At 40.4% G+C, this 17162-nt stretch overlaps 1 protein-coding gene across 6 annotated transcripts in view; it reads left to right on the top strand.

Annotated features, from left to right (window-relative positions):
- Positions 1-17162, top strand: part of LOC127643423 (zinc finger protein 638-like) — a 50946-nt gene that overhangs the window by 30707 nt on the left and 3077 nt on the right. Inside the window, exons 1-24 of one of the 6 annotated variants that reach the window (XM_052126387.1) lie at positions 2222-2299; positions 4355-6069; positions 6990-7051; positions 7160-7198; positions 8223-8566; positions 8705-8922; positions 9057-9209; positions 9613-9711; positions 9803-9858; positions 9979-10175; positions 10256-10287; positions 10725-10859; positions 11259-11390; positions 11632-11673; positions 11829-11951; positions 12160-12276; positions 12392-12417; positions 12510-14049; positions 14172-14231; positions 14328-15272; positions 15437-15737; positions 15867-16181; positions 16361-16483; positions 16762-16883. In XM_052126387.1, coding sequence (XP_051982347.1) covers positions 4738-6069; positions 6990-7051; positions 7160-7198; positions 8223-8566; positions 8705-8922; positions 9057-9209; positions 9613-9711; positions 9803-9858; positions 9979-10175; positions 10256-10287; positions 10725-10859; positions 11259-11390; positions 11632-11673; positions 11829-11951; positions 12160-12276; positions 12392-12417; positions 12510-14049; positions 14172-14231; positions 14328-15272; positions 15437-15737; positions 15867-16181; positions 16361-16483; positions 16762-16883 — 6513 coding nt within the window. In that variant the 5' untranslated portion in view covers positions 2222-2299; positions 4355-4737. Of the gene's footprint in view, positions 1-2221; positions 2300-4354; positions 6070-6989; positions 7052-7159; positions 7199-8222; positions 8567-8683; positions 8923-9056; positions 9210-9612; positions 9712-9802; positions 9859-9978; positions 10176-10255; positions 10288-10724; positions 10860-11258; positions 11391-11631; positions 11674-11828; positions 11952-12159; positions 12277-12391; positions 12418-12509; positions 14050-14171; positions 14232-14327; positions 15273-15436; positions 15738-15866; positions 16182-16360; positions 16484-16761; positions 16884-17162 lie in introns of those variants that run through there. The other 5 variants (XM_052126284.1, XM_052126330.1, XM_052126531.1 and 2 more) reach the window with 5 other exon arrangements.

Here is a 17162-nt window from a genome sequence, read left to right as displayed (position 1 = left end):
GTGTGTGTGTGTGTGTGTGTATGCACAAAACATCTTACAGCTACAAGAAATTAAGGAGGAATTTAGAAAGAAACCATAACCTCTTTACTGTCTGCATAATCCTTCCTATTGTCTGTCTGTTCTCGTCCAACAACAGCCAATCACGAGAGATTCGAAGAGATGCAGCCAATCAATACAGTATTTGGTCAGCAGCCAATAGCATTTGTTAACAGAAAGGATTGGGCCCGCCCCTGAGTGTCAGAACTGACTTGTGTGCAGAAAAGAACTCGCGCGTGTGTGGGACTTGTTAATTTGTGTGCACAATCATATTTTTTGTGCTCGAGTTTGTGATTTGCAAGTTCTGCCGGTTTAAATTTTACGTGCGAGCTGTGTCATGGTGCTCACACTGTTGAAATTCACTTGCGCGCTGTGTTTTTGCACTTGCGCTGTTTTGTCCAAAATTAAACGCCATACCAGTGTACTAAATCCATAAGTGTCAAGACAAATACAGCAACAAGCAAAGAGGCATTGACAGAGAGTCAAGAAATGATGATGATGAGAAGAATTATTATTAATATTTCAGTAAAGTTCATTAAATCTATTCTGTTGTTAGTGTGGTCTTTAAACTTATGAACTGTGGATGGACTGACAAAGGTGTTACATGAGGAAGCATTTGACAACAATGCAGTAAATATTTTAGGTGCATCAAAAGCGTGCTCGTTAACCAGCAGGCAAGCTAATCCAGCACAAATTAGTGCATAAAAGGTCACCAAAATGAAGTATTTGAACCTCATAATTAAATACAAAAGGAGGAGAAAAACTGCAAAAAGGTCCACTTTTTGAAAAAAAGAAAAGGCTGGCTACGGACCTGTGGTCCACTATATTTGGTAATATAGTGGACCAGGGCCTTCTTTCTCAGGGACGGGGCACCCTCTGGCATCCGCACCCAGACCTCTGGAACCTCCATGTCTGGCCCTCGGATGGGCTGTGGAAGATCCAAGTGGCTTACCACCTGTTGTCGTAGACACAGTCAACCAAGCCTGAGCTCCCTCTACCAGTCAGCTTTACGCCCCGAAGTGGTGCTTGTTCGCGTATTGGTGTTCTTCCCGATCTGAAGACCCACAGAGATGTGCAGTCGGGTCAGTGCTCTAAGTATCTTTGTATCAGAGTTTAGTAATGAAATTGGATGATAGGATTCACACTTTATTTTTAATTTGTTGAGTTTAATAAGGAGCATAATCAGTGCACCTCTTAAACATGGTGGGAGTACACCTTGTTGGTATGACACTTTAAACATATTTAAGATAGGAGAGGCCATTTTTTTCTTAAACTTTTTATAGAAGTCAATAGGAATTCCATCTGGTCAAGTTGTCCATCTGGTCTTAAATTCTCAATAGCACTTAAAACTTCCTCTTCTGATAAATCTACTTCAAGATTGTCTTTTACCTCATTAGAGATCTTAGGAACCTCTTTAAAAAAAGTTTCTTGTTGTTTCCTATCTTCTGTATATTCTGAGCTGTATAAAGAACTAAATAAATATTTAAACACATGATTTATTTTGACAGGATCCGTCGTAAAATATCTCCCCCATCTTACCGAATAGAATTAATAGCACTTTCTGACTGCAACTGTTTGATTCTCCATGCTAAAATTTTCCTTGGCTATTCAACTTGATCATAATAGCTTTGTTTCCGTTTCATCATACTGCTTGCCACTCTAGAGGCGGACGTCTCTTCATACTGGACTCTAAGAAATACTATTTCCTGATTAATTTTTGTATCATTAATTTGGTTTTTTAAATTAGTTTTTTAGTTCACTTTGTCTTTGTAATTGAGGAACTTCATTATTAATGCCCTCAGCAGTGCTTTGTCATCATCATTTGCTATACTGTGAGCTTCAAATTCTAAATGAACTCGTCCTAGTCCATTTGCCGGAAACAAACCCAGCGCATAAGGATTCAGCAGAGAGAGAAGACAAGCACAGAAAATGACAACACTGCCATCTCCTGGACTCAAAGAATGAAAACGACCCCTTAATTTCCGTTTTCAGGTAAATGCATGACACTTTTTTCATGCAATTTCATTTTTTCTTCTTATACACTGCAAAATGTCACGCCTCTCGCGAAATTACTCACATTTCATGATATGGTTGGTGTTTGGGTCCATATCACGCAGGTTTTGATTGGTTTTCCTGAATGCATCTTGTGTGCGATGACTCTTGGTTCATTTGGTCACGTCTGAGACGCAAATTCACCGTCCGCAGAAACAGTGTCCCGATCGGACGAATTTCAACAGTAAGATTGTACTTCATAAAACACGAGGTATGTTACCGTGGTGCAACTCAAATGTTTTAGGAGTCCTCCTGGTGTAAACAATGTTTTCTGATGATCGTCTAAAACGAGTTTTTCCTCTGTAAAATGACGGATGTCGACTGCGCGAAGCTGGGCCTGAGGCCTGCAAACATCGGGATATTTTTCAAGACCGATCTTGAAATAGTTTATACACTATTTAGACTATATATGTCCGCGTTTACATGTCTTTATAAAAATATTGTTTTCATTTTGTATTAGAGACATGAACTCGTCAACAACAGCACGATAGACAGACTGAAACACCTCCGTTAAAATCAGCGATACTGGATTCATGAGCTTCATTAAATGTAATGAGAGGTTGTAGTTTGTCGTGTGTTTGTGTTGCAGACGGTCATTGAAAGGAAACGCTCTTATTTCTCGAGCAGTGTAGATGGGCTGTGACGCATCGCGATACATCTATAAATGTGTATTTGTTGTTAGTCTCACGATATCAAACGACTCGTGCTGTACAAGTACAGAACATGTGCTCAAGTCGTGATATAATATGGGTCTAATATCACCATGTTTGTCTTAATGTTTGTATGACTCTTGAAAGAGCGGCTCCATCTAGCCTCCATAAACAGTGGCTGTGATTTAATACATGTGAAGGCGAGAGCTCGTATCAGAAATGTCTGATGTGAGTCGGCCGATCACTGTTGTTCAATGGACATTTTGCGTGCAGTCGCTGGATGGCGCCGCAGGTCTGAGCCAATGAATGTCATTTTTTCTCATGTTTTGTTTTGATTTTAAAGCAACAATTTCATTTGATTTATTTTGTTTCTTGGATTGTTTTAAATTAGTACACTTTTGAGCACCTTAATAATAGCATTTTGAGATGATATTCTTCTCACAACAGAGCGGTTATCTGAGTTACTGTAGACTTTGCACAAGACCTCAAAAGTGAAGCCAAACATGGTGAGGCGGGGTTTATGACCTATACTAGGACCAGTCCATATCGGGACACTGGCGGCTTCAGTTCTCACCAATGGAAAAGAGTGAAGGGGCGTCATCCATCTTTTTTTACAGTCTATGGTGCAAACCAGTCTGGCCATTCTCTGTTGACCTCTCTAATTAACAAGGCGTTTCCATTCACAGAACTGCCACTCACTGGATGTTTTTGTTTTTGGCACCATTCTGAGTAAAATTCTAGAGACTGTTGTGCGTGCAAATCCCAGGAGATCAGCAGTTACAGAAATACTCGATCCAGGCCATCTGGCACCAACAGGCATTCATGCGATTATCTAATCAGCCAATCGTGTGGCAGCAGTGCATCAAAACATGCAGATACGGGTCAGGAGCTTCAGTTAATGTTCACATCAACCATCAGAATGGGGAAAAATGTGATCTCATTGATTTTGACTGTGACATGATTGTTGGTGCCAGATAAGCTCGTTTGAGTATTTCTGTAACTGCTGATCTCCTGGGATTGTCACACACAACAGTCTCTAGAATTTACTCAGAATGGTGAAAAAAAAAAATACATCCAGTGAGGGGCAGTTCTGTGGACAGAAAAGCCTTGTTAAAGAGAGAGGTCAACTGAGAATGGCCAGACTGGTTCAAACGTACAAAATCTACTGTAACTCAGACCGCTCTGTACAATTGTGCTGAAAAGAATATCAGCTATTCTGAGATACCCGCTGGCACGGTTCTGGCGGCACAAGTTGAACCTACACAATATTAGGCAGGTGGTTTAATGTTATGGCTGATCGCTGTATAAGACGAGACACCTTTTCTCTGTTGGTAGCAATGGACAAAATTGACAGTCCAGACTGCCCCCCCAGCGGTTATTAATCAGTCATATTTGTTTTACTTATATGGATTAACAGTCTGGCCTCTCATTTTGTCCTGTCTTGAGGTTTGTTTGTCCCTCCTTGCTTGCTTTTCATTCTGGCTAAACGTCTCTTACCACAGTCTTGCAAAACAAGAAAATCACTAAAACAAATGCATGCAAGTTGTGTGAAAGTAGTCCTGAACTGTAATATTATTTTACTTTGTCTTGCCCTTTTTGCTTGCCCTTTTCCTCAGTGAAGACATGGAAAGCTGTTTAAATTCCCTGAAGCTCAGGAAGATTTTGAAGCTGGTGATTTGAACGTTTTACTGAAGGAGAAAGTGATCGCTGCACTTTTGCCATTTTTTTGTGACAACCTGAATACACCAAGCCAATAATCCTTTGTGTTTTTCCCCTAATTTTTTCAGCTTTGCATTGTTCTTGGAGAGTTATGTGCCCCTTGTTGCAAATTCCCTCAGCCATTTTGGGAATCTGCTACTCTTAGTCCCTGGCTCCCTTCAGTTGGCACAGATAAAGACTCAGTTGGCACTACCAGCTGAATGCAATTGCTGTCACAAGTGTCACTCTCCCTCCAATTGCTTCACCTACCTTGACCTTGCTCAACTTTTTTAAGGTCACCATGTCTCATCCATTATATAATCCCTGTGGGGGGACATTCCCTAATAATCAGAGACCCATTGTGCATGCCCAGTATGGGTCGCTTGGGTCACAGGCTGGACTGGAACTGGGGGCAGCCCGGCTTGGCCCAGGTTCCATGTCCACTTCTCGTGGGGGATTGATGGTTAACCAGCAGATGCCCTTTGCGTTGGGACAACGTCAGTCACAGATTTCCCAAGACCTTGAAGCCAACATAGACCGTAACGTTCGGGGTGCCCACGAGGAATTTCGCCTTCTCACTCAAATACTACAGCAACCCAAAACAGCAGATCGCCGCTTGAGAAAGGACACAAGGGATGAAGGGCTTTCCTCAGGCGGGGCTGGTTATTCAGGGACTGGTGGCTCTTTGAGATCTGATAAGGGGGACTGGTCTCTGTACCAGGCCCCCAGCAAGGTCTTGGCCTCTTCTGGCTTGGATCGTTCTTCCAGTTCCACACAGGTGTTCCAGTCTTCTAGTTTTGGTGGCAGTGGAGCATCCAGCAGTTTGGACAGCCAACCTCTGCCAGAACAACGACCTTCACGCTACACCCCAGAAAGTGCCAGCAGCGTGCTCGCCAGCTTTGGACTCTCAAATGAGGACCTAGAGCTTCTAAGCCACTATCCAGATTATCAACTGACACCTGACAACCTCCCAGTTATTTTGCGTGACATCCGTATGCGCAAAGCGAATAGAAGCATCACTGATATTGATGCAAGATCCAAAGTCATGGGCTCTGACCCTCGGCACGGCAAAGTCATTGACTATGGACATTTTAGTAAATTTGGCTATCCTGAGGAGAACGCAGATGACTATGCAAGTGAACACCTACCTAAAGAGTCACCAAAGTATGGGAGGGATGTTTCTGGGCCCCCCTTTAGTGGGATGGACATAACAAAGCGTCCTCAGCCCTGTCAAGCAGCTTCAGGTCCTGCACAAGTTCTAAAGCTTCAGAAACCTCCACCAGTGGATCCAAGACCCACCAAGACGTTTACAGCAAGACCATCTGCTTCCCAGTCTATTCTGCCATCTTCCAGTCGACCTCCTTTTCAGTTGTCACAGCTTCAGATGCCGTCACTTTTACAGATGCCACCTGCACAGTTGATGCCTCAGCTTGGTGTTCTTCCTCTGATGACCATCAATGATATCTCTGGAGGTCCAAGCTCTAAATGGATCCCGTTCCTTTCATCTCCAATCAGCGCCCCTGCTTCAAAGAGACTTCCTACCCCCACCATGATGAAAGATTACTCCGCAGCTACTCCAAGAATCTTTCCTCATACATGCTCTCTATGTATCATTGAATGTGTCCAGATTAAGGTGAGTATTTTCATACCCCAAGTAGTGCCTCATTTGTCATGTTTTGCATTTATTTTGTTGTATGTAAAAGGTCACATGGGTTGTTTTATTCATTTAAATGTGTGTTGCTATAATTTTAACACAAATTGTATTAAATTTAAACAATTAAATAAAATTTCATAAACCTGTAATGGAATGTTAATGTTTTTCAACTTGCTCATTAATTGTGGTTGGTAAAAAAAAAAATATATATATATAAGTACATATTTATATTTGGCAATGGTATTGTAGATAATACAGTAGGTAGACTAAGGCTGAATTTTTTTTATTCATAATTAGTAGTTCGACTACTCTAAGCCAATCCAGTTTTGGCATCCTTCGAAGGAGACCTGCCAGTCTGTTTACTGGAAACCTGTAATTTTGCTGAAACCTAATATCAGCCTCTTGAAAACTACAAAACTACTATTGTGGAGGCAGAGTTAAGAAGACCTGATGACTTCCTACAATGCTGAAGACAAGAGGCAGAAAACCGTCTCCTTCAAGAATTACCGTATTTGTAATGCCTGAAGCCACACTTTGGATTTTTTATTTTTTTTGTGCTGGAAGAAGTTTTTCACAAACAACATGGACTTAAATTTGTGTTTTCTAGTAATGAGGCCATAGTGGGCTTACCAAGTCATATAGTGTCACTAATTTTGGTCCTTTTTTGTTTTTAGGTAATATCTATTTTGTTGATCTTTATGTTGATGGCTTGTGCATCTGCAGGTGCACCGTCTGTAATCCACCTTCTTAAAGCAAATGTTAAAATTACCAAAGCAGCAGAAAAAACCATGTAGGCTTTTTGAGTAAAAGACACTTTAATTTAAAAAACGCACAATTAATTTTATAGGTTAAATCAGTTTTGTCATTTGTTAATTGTAGCATGTTTGTTTTGTTTGCAGGACTGGATTGAACATCAGAACACAAATCTTCACATTGAACGTTGTAGACTTCTTAGGAAACAGTGAGTGTTTAATGATTGTCTGCCAGAGTTCATTTGTGCTGTTAAGAATTTCATAAGGAGGTCTCGTTTAGCAATGAATGAAAAGCTGTATTTGTGTTGTTTTCATAGATACCCTGACTGGAATGTTGAGGCTGTCTCAGTTTCAAGGTAAGACTCTACTGTCTCTAATTTTGGACATATAGGGCTGGTTTCACAGATAAATTTGCCCAGGGCTCCATACAAGCTAGATCTGCCACTGATGCTAATGCTACAGTTAATGGGATATTTTAATTTAAATCTCGGTTCCCACACGTCATGGAAAACCTTGGATTTTGCAATGAAGTTTTCCAGTCATAGAAAATGTATTAAATTAATGGCCTACGAAATAATTATCAGTCTTGGAAAATACTTTATTATAATAGAGCTGTTCGACTGTGTTGCTTACAAGGTTTTTGTTGCATCAGAACAGGAGTCAAATACACTTTCGTATTGCTTTGTCACTGCCAGCGGTTGTGCATTGTGAAAGAATATCAACGATTAACTCATGAACAAATCCCTGTAACATACATTTTCTGCTCATCTGCTGTCATCTCTGCTTCGCAGATGGATTCAAAAATTATATTAGCTCTAAAAAGCAGAATGCCATGGAAAGGACATATTTGGAAGAAATGTTTTTTAAACGCTCAATTAATCAAATAAAAATTGTGATATGTCCTAGTGGGATAATTAAACTGCAAAAGTCTGCAAGTGATGCATGCTTCAAAATGAATGTGTGAAACTGGCCACTCACGCTGAAAACACCTCATGAATATCATGTGCGCTCTTGTGTGTGAGAAGACAGAGCAGATCATTCTGAAGTGTGCAGCACATACAGACTATGTATTTATTTAATTAAATCACAGCTTTACAGATGTTAATAATAACACTGGGCAATGTAGCGAACTGCTTATCTGGAGGTGAGAAACTACTATAAAAGGCACACAGAAACGCCAAAAAATCAGCTCTATTTAAATGGGCACGTGTGGTTTTACACTTGTTGGGTACATAAAATGTCCTGGGAAATTATGTCTTGAGTGGGGGAACCCTGAAACCTTACGAGATCAAGAAATAAGCTTAATCTATTCTTAATGTATTGTTCTATTTCTGAAAAGGCATTTGAATGTATTTTTTACAATTTGTTAATCATCCACAGACCTGAGCCGGAGTCCAAGCACAGCAGCTTGAAGCGTCGCACCCATTCTCACTCATACTCCAGATCCCCCAGCCCGAAGAGGCACCATGATTCATCAAGCCACCGTAAACGGTCACGATCGCAGAGCCCTCGAAGGTACCTCCCCAATAGGAGGACTCGAGTCAGCCCTTACAGACGAAGGTCCCGTAGTCCGCCATCACATCTGTCAAAGTCTCCAGGTTACTGTAGTCATTACAGTAGCAGTAGACGTTCTCCTACACGTCGATCAAGCCCCCGTCGGAGCAGCCTCTCCCAGCAGAGATCTAGTAGTAGTGAACGACTGGCCAAAAAAATCATGTCATCAGGTAGGATCAATTATTGTAATGCATTTTTTACAATGTATGAAAGCACATTTTCATAGGCCTTTTTGTTCTTCTTTCGAATCACTAAAAATACTAATGCATCAAGTTAATTTCCCACAGCTGAGCTTTCCTCAATCGCAGATAGTAGTACTTTGAAGGCAGTAGTGGAATCCTTGGCACCAGCCCTACTTGCAGAACTAGCTAAGAAGAGAAGCAGCTCGACTGCTTCCTTGTCAAAGGGAAGTAGCAGCAGTTGGAGACGGTCTTCCTCTCCTTCTAAGAGAAGTGAACTCTCCAGGTCAAGCAGACACTCCACCTCAAGCAGACACTCCACTTCAAAGACTACCAGCTCATTAAAGGTATAGCCTCATACAGAAGTTACAGGAAGATGTAAATGTGCTTGTTTCTCCATTATTTTGGACATTTCCATTAGGTGTGTCCGTGCTTATAATTGTGTACAAAATCGGATTTATATCAGTTTTTGTTTGTACAGGATGCAAAGCCTAAAAGCAAGGATGCCCCAGGCACTACCTGTTTACTGAGATTCTTGGGAATTCCTCAAGGCACTACCAGCAAAGAACTGACAGATGCCATTAAACCCTTTGGCAAGATTTATACTGCCATCCTCCTCAAAGCCATTAATGAGGTAGGAATACTCTGTTTATCTTGTTTTTTGTTTTGTTTTTAACCGGATGTAACAGATTTAAGATTTTCTCATGGAGGAAGCGGGAGCCGGACAAACAATCTTAACTCTTAACTCGGTTCACTTAACACAAAGGTTTTCTTTTCAGCATAACATCAATGCATGCACACATAGACTCTTCTGTGTGTGTCTCTCTCCATCTCTCACTGCAACACAAAATAGCTGTTAGAGATAATTTCTCACAGATGTCAATCCTTACCGCTTTTCCTCTTCTGGCCTCGCTCTCCATAGACGTCGCTCGGCCACGAGTCATGAGAAATAAATACTTGCAGAATGCAATGCAGAAATCTGGTTGTTGTGGCTAGTGCAAAGGTTTTCATTTAGGTTCTTTCTCTCCATCTTTCAGGCCTCAGTGTGTATGGAAAGAGAGGAGGATGCCAAAGCTTTGCTCAACTGTAAGAATCTGACAATTCATGGGCAGGTCATTGAGATCTCCATGGAGAAGGTATATATGCAGTTGTTAAGTCCATAAACAGTCTTGGAAATGTGAGGCATACAAAGTCCTCAAATTAAATCTTATCTGTGTTCAACTTTAGGATGCAAGAGATGCTGACAGTAAAAAATCTGTGAAGACTGAAAAAACTGTTATGAAGTAGGTTGCCATCCAATGCAGTGAATTGCTGTTTCTACTTATTTATTAAATACTTAGATAATATAGAAATTTGTAAATCTTTAAAAAAAGTCCTGTTAATATATTTGTGTTTTTACATAGAAAAGAGGTGACTACAAAAAAGCCAACCCAGTCAGTAAATGTAAAAGGTACCAACACAGTCAAGGCACCATTGTCAACTAAAGAAAAAGAGTCGACAAGTGTCAAGACATCTCCGGTGACCAAGGCACCCCAAAAAACAAGTGACCCTAAAAAGAACATACAGACAGCTAAAGCTAAACCCCCTGCTAAGGGTTCAGGTAAGTGACATAAACTTCCATATTTTCTAATATGGTCATGTAGGACTCTCTGTGTAACATTTGTTTGTGTTATTTGGCAGAGAGACCAGTTACCAAGAAGATTGAAAATAAGGTATGTTATTTTGTGTTCTCCTCTAAACCATCTTTTCCACAAATGGAAACCTGTTAATTTATAATTGAGCTGTAATTTACTCTCATCATTCCATCCATGCCGTGCAAATAGTAATATTTCTCTTGGTGCCTCTTTAGTAAATATTTTTTATCTAATCTATTAATTTTATATATGTATATTTTACTCCACTGATCACAGGGACAGTTACGCTGCACAACCTAGGCCAAGCGCAATTCTCAAAAGAGCTCTAGGGTTAGAGCAGTATAGTTATCTTAGTTGCTCTCCATTTCACTACTTTTTTTTTCTGGTAATGAACATGCCACATTTACATTTTCAGCAAACATGAGGCTACATGTCATGCATTTTCTTTCAAAATTTGATAGTAGTTAATAAAAAACTAAAACAAATTAACAACTACCTTCTGTCTTTGACTTCAGGCAATCCCCTGGAGAAAAAATATAGTTGAGATTTCTGATCTTCCAGAAGAAGGGGTTACTGAGGATGAACTCACAAAATTTGCTAAACCCTATGGCCTCCTCTCAACTCCTGTCATAGCAATCACTCAGAAAAGGGTAATTAAAATAAACAATTATATACAAATGAATTTATTATGGCAGATGACGAAACATGCATACACTGGCAGCCAAAATTTGGAATAATGTACAGATTTTGCTCTTTATGTAAAGAAATTGGTACTTTTATTCACCAAAGTGGCATTGTATAGTCAGGACATTAATAACGTGAAAAATAATAATAACTTTTTTTTTGTGACATTTTTCAAATAGTGATGGTGCTGTTTTTTACATCAGTAATGTCCTGACTATACTTTGATCAGTTGAATGCCACTTTCTTGAATTAAAATACCAATTTCCTTCCAAAACCGTAAAATCTGTACATTATTCTAAAGTTTGGCCACCAGTGTATGTCCAATAATCTTTTTGAACTAGTTTTGATGTTTTTGTGTCTTTCAGGCCTTCCTGCAAATGCTTAACACAGAGACAGCTGAAGCCATGGTGAAGGCCTGCTCTGAAACCCCAGCTAAAATTCAGGAGAAACCGATAACTGTCAAGATGATGATGCAACCTATCAACCTGTACTACGCGGTGAGTATGCACTCCATATGTGTCTTAAGTTCACTAGAGGAAAAATAGATTTCATCAAAGTATTGTCTAGTTGGCTTGACCGTAAATAGCTGTAAAAATATAAAATCAGTTATTAGGTCTTAACCTGAGCTTATAAACACATTAAATGCTCTCTCTTTTGTTTGTCAGACAGAGTGCATTATATTCATGCACATTTCATGCAGTACTGATCTTTATTGGTTTGCCACTTTTCTCTCCAAAGGAGTCACTTTTCAGAGTACTGGTGGGCATGGAGAAGTCCCCTGTAAGTAAATCACCAAATGTTTATGCTGGATAAAATTGACTGTATGTCCTCTTGGTTTAATATCATTCAAAATTAAATCATTTAAACTGAAATAACCTGTATCATACATCAGACTTATTCTATAGTGTTTTTCCCCCCCGACTACTGATGAGTAGACATTGCCAGAACGTCTACTCATTGTTAAAAATGTGCCAAAAACACTTGATGCAGTCAAGGAAGTAGAGACCCTGATTCAGCGCCATGGTACCTACAAGAAGCATTTGCCTTTAAATGGCAGGGTAAGAAATTCAAATTCCACTCTTGTATCATTTACACAACCTTACATGTCTTGTATACTATCTCTAGAGGGAACAGAAAGCACAGTGGTTTCAGTGTAATGTTATATCTGCTTGAGAAAAGGTTAAAGGCTCAAGTTTTCTAACAAGATCTTAAATTTGAGATCTTTGCTTATCTCTGTATTCATATTCTTTATCTTTTCAATCAAAGGTGATTTTTGAAATGGAGAGTGCTGCTAATGCCAGGAAAGCCTACATTCAGCTCCTCAAGATTCGTTCTATGGTCCAGAACAATTTGCTTGCATTTCAACTAGCCAAACCAATCAAGGTAGCTGAGCAGTTACTGTCAGTCATGTGCTGCCCACCTCAACACATTTGCAGATGTTGATGTGTGGCTAAGGTGGTGATTTAATAAACTGACCAGGTTTTTATTTGTTTAACAGGTGAATAAGAAGCCACAAGCAAAAGGGTAAGAGGAATTTCATTTTACTCTGTTTTTGTTTATGTACAAGTTGTTCTGGAAATATGGAGAAAAAATGTCATGTTTAACTCTCTTCTTAGAGCTAAACCTCCCGGTAAGTCAGCAGCTACAGAGGGGAAACCTAATACCATCAAAGCACAAAGTCCAGCAGCTGCAGCAACTACTGCATCTAGAACTGATGGTGCTGCTACTTCAGAAGCAACTCCCACTGTTGGCAATGTTAGTAGTGCCCAGGACAACATGACTGCAGTTCCACATATCACTACAGACAAAGTTGCCCCAACTGACACTGATATTATGACTGAAGGAGAGGAAATTACTGCTAAAAGCACAAGTGATAGTGAAGTTAAGTTAGAAGCTGACAGTGTCACAGCTGCAACTGGTAATGTTGAAATCACTGCAGCTCCCAATGACATGACGGTTGATATATCTTCTAATGCAGAAACATCTACTCCTGAGATGAAAGAAATGGATACCCACAATGATGCCCAAACTGATAATGAAACTGTGATGATGACCCCAGATACTGACTCTGTGAAAGCAAAGATTGAAGTTGGATCCTCCATTATTTCTTCAGAATTTGCAGTTGCAGATGAGTCTGAGAAGGCAGAGCTGGAATTGGCATCATTGGGTCTCTTAGAAGAACCAGCTGTTTTAGTGGAACCAGTAAATGTAAAGCATGAATTGGATACCCCAGTTTCCACCACAGAATCTGCTGTTTCAATTGATACAGCTGATCAGAATAAGGTTTCACCTGTGGACAATCAGAATATTCCAAAGGATGAAGTTATTTCCAAAGAATTGGTTCTTAGATTTGTAGAAGACAAAGAAAAGTTGGCAAAAGACAGTGATGTTGAGTTGAAGTCAGAAATGGAGGTTGTTGCTACAACTGTTAGCAGTGGAGAAACTCAAATGGAGGTCATGGAGACTCAGAGTCAAGAAGAACTTGCCAATATCCCTCAACAAATAGATGACCATAAACCAACTGAACCTTTTGAAAGTGAAATTAACACTCAACCTAGTGATCAAATCCAACCTGGTGAGAAGATTGTCCAGGCAGCCACCGCATCTGATGCTATTCCAAGCTCAGATCCTTCCACTTCCGATCAAACTGCCTCAAACAGTCCCCAAATTGTGCCTCCACTCTTTGATGATATGAGAGTGGACTTTCCTACAGTAACACAGGAGATTTTAAAGGAATTAACTGTTCATCAGTGTCACATGCCGTCTTCATTAAAACATGCTGAACAGGAAGCCAAAAAAAAGGCTGAAGCAGAGAAAAAAGCTGCAGAGAAAACCACCAACAATGTTCCATCAAGCTCTAAGAAGCCACCCTCATCAGATAAAGCGGATAAAGCTGTGAAGAAAGCCACCCAATCTGATAGAAAAAGTGTGCTGTCTGAGAAAGAGAAAAAGCCTCAGAACTCCAGAACTAGAAGCAGGAAAATGGACACATTGTTCCCAGAGATTGCAGCAGCTGCTAACCACAGGAGCAGGGGGAATTCTGAAGATTCCCCTTCAAGGCATTCCACACCGCCATCAGGGTCATCCTCCCGGAAGAGCAGGCGTAAATCTAGCCCCCCATCAAAGAGATCAAGGGGGCATGTTGATGATCGCAGGGTGAGAAAGACCAAATATATCAATTAATGGAGAAGTTTCTTGTTTCTTTTTTCTAAACTGGTGGAAAGATCGCTTTCACATTTGAAAGTTTTGACCTAGTTTGTATTATGTGCTTTTCATAGAGTCATAGTAAGAGCTCACAGCCCTCAAGAAGTCACACAAAAACAAGTAAAATCGAAAAGGTAAGCATCAACAGACATGTAAGTCATTGGTTTGTCTCTAGTCTCAGTCTTATTACTGAAGATATCTGTCGCTAACTAAGTATTTGTGCTTTCCAGGCAAAAGAGGAAGAGACTAAATGGTCTGAGGAACCATTTCCCTTTAACATTGATGAGTTTGTGACGGTCGACGAAGTAGGGGATGATACAGAGGAAACTGTGACCTTAAGCTCTGAGTCTTTAGCCAAGGACGAGAAAGTCCAGGATGATCCCAGTGCTCTCTCCACCATCTCTTCTAATGCAAAGTCTACTCCAGCTAATGAACCAAAACAAAAGTCAAGGTCTAGATCTACTACTTACAAGACTAGATCTTCTGAGACCAAGGACCCTAAAGTTATTGACACTGCAGGTAAAATTGAAACAAAGTCTGAAGAAACCATGCCAGTTGCTGAGGTTGTAGAATCTCAAAAGCAGAAAGAGAATGAGCCTCAGGAAGAGAGCATGGATAACCAACTGGAACCTGTTGCAGTGAAACCTGCTGTTGTTGAGAGCGAGAGTACAGAGCTTTATACTCCTCTAGGATCTTCAGCTCCTGCAGAGGAGAACCCCAGTTTTCCGACACAGACCTTTTCTTCCACGAAAGAAAGCACTGGCATTGAACCAACCCAGCCTGTTTCTTCCTCCCCTGTCCAGAAGGAAGACTGTCAGACAACTTCTACAAAAAAGTTAGAGAAATCAGAAAATGGCAATGCCGAGCAGTCTGAAACTTCTGCTCCAGACATGGAAGATAAAGATGAGGCAACTATGATGTCTGACCTTCCCTCCCGTGATGCTATGGTGACTCTTGATGAGGTCAGTGAGGGTGAGGAGGATTTTCCTGAAGCAGCAGATGAGGAACAGCATTCAATGGCTGAAGAAGTCCCTGAGACAATTTTGACTGTCAATGAAGTTGTAGATGAGGAAACTGGAGGTGAAGAATACCAGTTGGAAAAAGAACTTCAAGGCCTGGTCACACTTGATGAGATTGTTGAAGAGGAGGAGGAGCTTGATTCATTCAACCCTGAGGTCAGTTTTTCCCACTTAACTGGACCCTTAAACATACCAAGCTTCATCAAAACATCATTAAGACTATAATGTAATTAGTACCATGATTTTGTTTTGTTCTTTCCTATACCTGCAGTTAATCTGTTTTCAGTGTTGTTGGCTTGGCCTTTGTTTTATCTATTCAGACTCTTGTAACCCTGGATGAGGCCAAGGGTGATGGTGATGAGATTGAGGAAGTGGAGCAGAGTGAGCCCAAGTTTACCAGTCCCAACTTCAAAACACCACCCAGGCCAGAGGAGCCTGAGCAATCACCAAGCCAAGAGGAAGATGCCTATGACTTGGAAGAGTTTTGTTCGATGAATTTTGTAACCGTGGATGAAGTAGGGGAGGAGGAAGAGGAACAGCCACCCAGTGAAGAGGTCAAGGTACAGGAGGCAGTAAAAAAGACAGCTACAAGGGCCAAAAAGAGAGCTCGCCAGACTCCAGGTGAGTAAAGAGGGAAAATAAATATTTTGTGGTTGCACCCTCAGATTAATATATAATAATAATAATAATAATAATGGCCTCAGTGAGTATTATATGGTGTAGTCAATTGTCTGTTTTGTCGCTCTGTAGTGAAAAGATCCACAAGGGGTAAAAGAGATGCAGCAAAGAGTGACAAAGAGTCAGATGAGCCTGAGACGAGTGCAGAGGGTGAACCGGCACCAACTGCCTCAAAACCTGAGAGTCCTCCTTCAGCTCCAGACCCTGTAGAGCTTGATGAGCCAGACTCCCAAAAGGCTGAAACCATGAGAGTTCCAGATTCATCTAGCACAGAGATTGTCTCTTCCGGGTCAGATGAGAGGAATGGAGACAAAGTTGATGACTATTCGGAGTCAGAAAGAGCTGTTGTTGAAATGCCTGTTGCTGACAAAAAAACAACAATCAAAGGTACGCCAGACTGGCATGTTTCTGGCCCTTGCATGTAGACCTTATTTATTCTGCATAGTACATGGGGAATCTCATTAATTCTCAAAACTATTATTATTAAGAACTATTATTTTATGTGTCCTATTTGTTGATACCATTGTGTTTTCTTACCTGAACTGTGAAATTGTTTACATTTTCAGAAGAGTCTAAACAAAGACGTGAGACTGAGATGAGGGAGGAACCCGAAGCCAAGAAAGTCTGTTCTCAATTTCCTGTGATTGAAGATTTCACCTTGCCCCCATATAGTCCAGACAACCCCATTGGTAAGAGATGCACTAGAAGTAACAAACAGTTGTCTTGCATCAGCACTAATGCATTTTTGCAACTAAAAATACTTCTCTCTGTCTTCTGAATTTAATGTAGTCAGCCCACATAAGAAATGCTTGCATAATGGAAAAGCATGCTTTTTCCTTTTGAAAAGTTTCTCTAGTTTGGTTTGATAGATTTCCTTTTTTTTTTTCTGACAGATCTGGGGCAGTCCATAAATGGAATTGATAACGGCGTATGTCTCTTATTTTTGTTTTATCTATGTCCTTCATAGGGGCTGACTTTGTGGTGCCCAAAATGGGTTTCTTCTGCAGACTTTGCTCTCTATTCTATGAAAATGAGGAAACTGCAAAGAAAAGTCACTGTGGTAGCCTACGGCATTACCAGAACATGGAGGTACATATTACAATTTAACAGTTAAAATGAATTGCACTTTATTTGAGTAAAGTATGTTAGTGTTTCTCTATGAAGTAGATTAGGTGTTCAGTCTTGTACAAGAATGACTATGAATAAGCACCTTTTATTTACGTATTTTTAAACCAAATCCAAAAGGTCCTGTAACTTATAGTCCGAAGGGACTTGTATACATAAATTTTGGGCTATATAACCGGCCAATCAAACACACTCCACAATAAAACACCTGCTTACACACAAACAGATGAAAACAGCAATCTT

Source organism: Xyrauchen texanus, chromosome 1, assembly GCF_025860055.1.
Source record: "Xyrauchen texanus isolate HMW12.3.18 chromosome 1, RBS_HiC_50CHRs, whole genome shotgun sequence".
Classification (NCBI taxonomy): Eukaryota; Metazoa; Chordata; class Actinopteri; order Cypriniformes; family Catostomidae; genus Xyrauchen; species Xyrauchen texanus.
Note: the sequence above shows the minus strand (reverse complement) of the source record. Positions and strands in the feature narration are given on the sequence as shown.